The sequence below is a fragment of the Leptinotarsa decemlineata genome, unplaced genomic scaffold (assembly GCF_025532065.1).
Source record: "Leptinotarsa decemlineata unplaced genomic scaffold, Ldec_3_MD MMD2_tig00026299_RagTag_RagTag, whole genome shotgun sequence".
Taxonomy (NCBI): Eukaryota; Metazoa; Arthropoda; class Insecta; order Coleoptera; family Chrysomelidae; genus Leptinotarsa; species Leptinotarsa decemlineata.
Genome location: NW_027412676.1, coordinates 9,854,905 through 9,861,167, shown reverse-complemented (window position 1 = coordinate 9,861,167; position 6,263 = coordinate 9,854,905). Strand labels below are relative to the sequence as shown.

The 6,263-nt window shown below is 31.2% G+C and overlaps 1 protein-coding gene across 1 annotated transcript; it reads left to right on the top strand.

Annotated features, from left to right (window-relative positions):
* The first annotated feature begins 4,998 nt into the window (after positions 1-4,998).
* Positions 4,999-5,485, top strand: LOC111510292 (U6 snRNA-associated Sm-like protein LSm6). The gene is made up of 2 exons (XM_023166202.2): positions 4,999-5,208; positions 5,268-5,485. The coding sequence occupies exons 1-2, from the start codon at positions 5,118-5,120 to the stop codon at positions 5,414-5,416; spliced, it is 240 nt and encodes a 79-aa protein (XP_023021970.1). The 5' UTR covers positions 4,999-5,117; the 3' UTR covers positions 5,417-5,485.
* Positions 5,486-6,263: the final 778 nt, after the last annotated feature.

The window sequence follows — 6,263 nt, the reverse complement described above, 5'->3', positions numbered from 1 at the left end:
GAATCTCATTTTAAAATATTCCTGATATGTCACTGAAAAAGTATATTATTCTATTATGAGAAATGGGCATTCATCTTCAGCTTGCTTTGACAAAACTCATTATCAGTAATGGCCACATTTCAAGTTCATTGGCTAATGTTACATCTTGTGATAAAAAACCACTCTTTTATAATGAATTGAGGGATGACAATGATGAACAAAGATAATTATGGACAATAATCAAGAGATTGAAGATAGTTCAAGTAAAAATAGGTACAGGATATAGGTACTTATCGTAGGAAAGGTGTATTCATACTTTTTCTATGACCTATTTACAACCATATTTATACCATTAACTTTTAAAATAATAAAAAGCATGTGGCATAATGAATAAGATATGAAACAAAATACCACTTTTAAACATGAGTCAATAATGGGAAAAAATTATTTCTTTTCCTTCAGTTTTCACTAGTGAATCAATATTTTATTTTCTAAGTGAAGTTGTTGCAATTTTTTTCATCAAGTGTAAACTTATTCAAAGCTTGAAACTGTTTTTGATTTTGAGTTTTTAGACCATCATTTATTGAAAAATTATTTCCTAACGTTTTGCCTGTGCGAGTAGCTGGCATCATCAAAATGTCTGTGTTTTTGCTTCTGATGTTGGAGGTACACGCTAGCTCCCAAGGCTAGAGGGTATCTGCAACCTAGGAAGGTGGCCGCGAAAGCCTAAATTTATACATTATTAGCGGCTTATTGAAATCGGTTCAGTCAATCAAATATACTCTAGTTTCAGAAGATAAATGCATCTTATAGACGAAGCCTTATAAGTACTATAATGAATAACATTGCTATATTCGAAACTGTAAAAAATATTAAGATGATAAAATGGGAAAAAAGGTAATTATCATCTGAAACAGTACAATGGTGAAAGAAAATTTACAGGGACTTTCGCACTTCTCGAGTTATACAGGGGAAATCTAAAAATGCTGTTTTTGGTTTTTTATGAATAGAATTGTTATTAAACTGGAGTTTTTTTCCCAACACCAAATCGTTAATTTTAACACGTCTTTTCCCAAAACCAAATCGTTATTTTTAAAACCCCCTTTTTTTCATTACCAAATCGTTATTTTTAACACCTCAACCAAATGTTCCAAACAGTGCATCATAAGAATTGTTATTGTAGAAAATATTAAAAAAATGGAAAAGGAAAGTTTTATTGTATTCAAAATGTATTATAACGATGTAACAATAAATTTTTGATTAAACGTTTCGTGTCAAGACGGCCACCATCAACTCTTTTTTTCAAATGTGGGCCTGTCTCTTTTTATTTCAACTATTGATGGAGCGATGAAATCACCTTTCAGTTGTATGTCACATTTGATATTTTTATAGCGTTTCATTCAAATTAACTAGCTTTATCAGTGACAACAATTCTTAATTACGGTCCTGCCTTTAGTTCTTTTGTAAATTGTTTTGATTTCTTCAAAAAATATTCATCTATTGGCATACCTCAGACATTACCCAATAATTTCGACAAAAAGATAACCCTACACAACACACATTCGTATTTTTCCTTCTTGGAAATTTTTGTATTAGTGATCCATATTTCAAGGCTAATTTCTCCTGAATCAATTTTTATACATATTTTAATAATTCTCAATCCTGGAAATATTACAATTGTTATGTAATTTGGTACAATTGAATAGCATCTCACTTCATTCATAATTTTTGAACGTGTAGGCTTAAATTGAACAGAACTGGCCGATACTTGATGAAAATCCATATTGAAACTCATTAATACAGTTTATTGTATGATTTCCACTATAAAAGGTTTTACAAAAATCGCGACACGTATTTCGCTATACAATAGCTTCCTCAAGCGTAGGCTTTGCTTGGTTTCTTTGGCAGAAAAAAATAAACAAGTTAGAGCAGACGTCTATGGACTCGGTTACATATTAAAGATGTTTTCAAATGGAGGATGGATTGATATGCTATTTTCTTATGCAAAATCAAATAAAAATTCTCCTTCAGCATGAAATATTTATGTACAATTTGTTGTATTCCGAACATTTAAATGTGTAGCTGATTAGAGATACTGTGGTGCATTTGACAGAAATAAAACTGTGATAAAACAAATAAAATTTTTGGGTAAGTAAATAATACCACATAAAGATTAACATAGTGAATAAAAAACTTTTTTTTCAATTTACAATTGGTCAGTTACGAAAATGTTTATAACTAAGATTGTTCTTTACGAGAAATTGCCCATGAACTAGGGATTTCTGGAAAATCTACCAGAAATATTTAAAAAAATAACAAATACAAATGTTACAGGGTACACAGAGTTCATCATCTCAAAGAAATGGATTACAGAAGGAGAGTATGATTTGCGTAGTTGTTCAGACATAGAAATAGGGAAGTTGGAAATATTTTTTAAAAAAATAATATGGACGGATGAATCAGAATTCACCAACGATAGTTGGTTCAACACAGACATTCATTATAGGTGGAATAATACGAATGAACAATTCAGGAACGATTCAGAATAAATGTTTGGTTGGGAATTTAGGGAATGGTGAAATGTATCTTAATTTTTTTATCGTATGAGCTTGATGGCTACTTAAATAAATTGCCAGTAACCATCCACCTTGAAATAAAATATTCACAAGACGGTGCCCCTCCCCATAATACAGCAGCACTACGGAAACATTTAGATCACTCATGATGATACTCATTTTAAATGAAACGCTATAAAAATATCATGTGTGATATATAACTGAATTTTATCCCTATATCAATATTTGTAATAAAATAGACAGGTTCGTATATGAAAGTAAAAGTTGATGATGTCAGTGTTGACGCGAAACGTTTAATCAACATCGTTAAATAACATTTCTAATACAATAAAACTTTCCTTTTTAATTTTCTGAAATAACAATTCTATTCTTGAATCAGCATTTTTAGTTTTTCCTGTATAACTCGAGAAGGGCGAAAGTATCTGTAAAATCTCTTTGGCCGTTACTCATAATAGTTACCTTTTTCCCATCTAATCGACTTCATACCGGTTACGGTTTGTAATATAGCAATGTTACCATATAATAAAAGAAATGATATGAATATAAAAACACACATGTAAATTGAGCAAATTCAGTAATATAGAATAAGGATGTGAAATAGAACGAACTTGAGGAATCAGAAGGTAATATCAGCGAGAATTGAGCAAGTTTCATATAAAACAGTACCAGAGTAAATGTGGGTTTGTTAGAGTAGATAAAATATTTAGAGAAAATGATCATCCAGGTACTCTTGAATGGTGTAATAGGCCCTGCCAACAAATAGTATTTCAACTGCCTTTCTGAATTTGTTGAGCGCTCTTATTTCTTTAGTTTGAGCTGCCAGTTGATAGAATAATTTTATCCCTTTGAATATAATTATTGAGCAATTGTAGAGTTGCGGGAATAGGCAGGCCAATATCGCTATTGTGAAATGAAGAATCCTTTTATTGAGCATAAAGTTTCCAAAATGAATACGGCAGCTACCGTCAATATCTCGTTAGCTTTGAAAAGAAGTTTGCACATATCCCTGTAACTCTATTGAGCAAACCCTCCAAAAGGAATGCACTAACATTCATCTCTGAAGAGATGAATGTTAGTGCATAGCAACCAGAGGACTTCCTGCTCAAGTTTGTTGTGTAATCCTCAAACTTCAACTTATTGTCAATATTTAGCCCTATACACTTATAATAAACCCTTTCAAATATTTTGTTACCCAGGCAAAGTTAGGTAAGTATGCTGGTTTCATTAATTTTGAAGGATAACCCCTCTCTGAAAAAATACCCTTGAACTTTAATAAACGGTAACTGTACTCATGTTATACTATAAAAGCTGAATTTTGAAAAACTAGTGGTTTTTTAGCATTACACTATGGCAGTAGTACAGGTAGTCAAACTATACTATAAAGATAATAGGATAATCCTTTTATCTTTATACTATCACAGCATAGGTGCTATGCTGTGATACTATGGTCAAACGCACAGCCAAAGATTAGTAATTTTCCTAGAATATACAATCTTAGACATGACTGCAGGAAGTGGCTGTTACGTCATTTTATATGCATTCCACTGAAGTTCGAATCACACAAAGGTTTGGAAAGATGTCACTGCATAAAAGACGTGCTTGTGACTTACGTCATCAGTAATATGGGTTGCATACTTGGTAGTCGTTATTATGGAGCTAATCAAACAATAATGAGATGAAGCATAATAACTCGTTTTAATAGTATTTGCCACATTTTTAGGTATTAACGATTTATACCACAACAACAAATTAACAGCTTTACAATGGAAGTATGCAACACGTAATACATTGTGTCGTTCATGAGTGACGTAATGCCATAACGTGGATTCTCATCCTTTTTAAAATACCTAGTTTTATTAATGTGCGAGGAATCCCACACAGGAGAGGATTTTATACTCATGGAAGTATTTTGTATTGATTCAAATATGAGAATTTCGAGAAAAATTAGTCTTTAACATACAGAGATAAAAAAAATGTTTCATATGGGATTTTTGATGATGGTTATTGTAGCTGATGTGGCTAACTTAATTCAAAATTGAAAAGAAGAATTCACCCTATTGGTAGATGCATTAAACCAAGGGAGAAGAAAACAGTTTTTTTTTTATTTTAAATATTTTGATATGTTTTTTGAACGTTTCTTATTCGTTATGAACGATCGATGGCAGAAAAGGCAGTATCTTCTACATTTTACATAATCGAAAGTTTCATGTATTTCTACTTCTACTCCAAAATCAACAGTTTTCTATTTCTTTTCATATTTCAAAAACTTTTATTTCATACGTTTCATGCATCTGTGGAAATGTTCTTTTTTCTGTTTTATTTGTCAGGAACCAAAATGTCTATGAAGAAAATTATTATGTGATGGTTCTGTGAGTAATTTCAAATGTAAGGCGGGTAAAATGCTAGTGAGTATTTTGAGGATTTCGTTTTGGCAACACCGTTGGAGTCAGTGTTCTCGTTCTCTCTTCAGTGGCTAGTATTTGTTGCCCACAAATATTACGATTATTTATAACGTTATTGCCGTTTGTTGAATTAGTTTTTTGTTCTTACTCTTTTTTAAATATGAATCGAAAAGAAGCGTTATCAACGTTCATTCAACAAATCCATGCAAGACCTGTTGTTGTGAAACTAAATAGTGGAGTTGATTACAGAGGTAACCACATTTGTAGAAATGTATTATATATTATTTTTTTATCAATTTTTGATTTGCAGGAGTACTAGCATGTCTAGATGGATACATGAATATAGCCTTAGAGCAAACAGAAGAATATGTCAATGGTCAGCTGAAAAACAAATTTGGTGATGCTTTCATCAGAGGAAATAATGTTTTATACATAAGCACACAGAAAAGGCGATATTGAGTATTTTGATTTGAGTTTTTCCTATTTTAGAATATAAGGGATGTTTAATACATGAGTAATTTATGTGTATTTTCTTCTCTTCATTATTGGTAGGATTTATTCTACTGTAGAGGTTTCAACAATGCTCCACTGTCAGGCAGGGACAACATAAAAGACTTTGGTGCTCCCACAAAAACTATTGTGTGATGTTATTGCTCCAAATATATGAAAACACTACAAATTAAAATTTCAAATGCCCATTAGTGTATACACTTGTAATGCACTCTTTGGAACCTTTGGTGTAGTAATGAATATTACTGGAGTTTTTTTCCCAACACCAAACTGTTATTTTAACACCTCGACACAAACACCTGATCAAACAGTATGATCTTCCTCTTGAAAATGATTACTTGGTGATCGAAACACGTGTTGAGGTGTTAAAATAACTATTTTGTTTTGGAAAAAAACTCCAGTAATATTCACTAGTGTATATAGTTGATTGTAACAAAACAAACTACAAAATTTATTGAAATTTCATTTTTAATTGTTATTTATTAAATTTCAGGAAAACAATAAAATGTATTGACATTGCAAACAAGAAACAAAGATTTAACTTTTATTTTTTGTTTTCTAGATTTGAAGATAGCTCGGATCGCTGTTTTGTTCTTACTTGTATTAGATTGAAATAGTAACCATTGCTGCTAACCTCTCTAAAGGTTGAGAAAAATATTCCATTAGTAAGGGATTTAAATAAAAGAATTTGCTATAAGACAACTGAATGAAAATGATTTAAACAATAAAATGCTATAACATTGGAATTCAAGCAATAGTAGCTGGTTATAAAAGTTGAAAATTCACTGAGTTAGTC

Coding starts and splice junctions, on each gene's coding strand:
- LOC111510292 (XM_023166202.2), top strand. CDS start 5,118: ATGAATCGAAAAGAAGCGTTATCAACGTTCATTCAACAAATCCATGCA. Junction 5,209..5,267: donor TAGTGGAGTTGATTACAGAG/GTAACCACATTT, acceptor TTTGATTTGCAG/GAGTACTAGCATGTCTAGAT.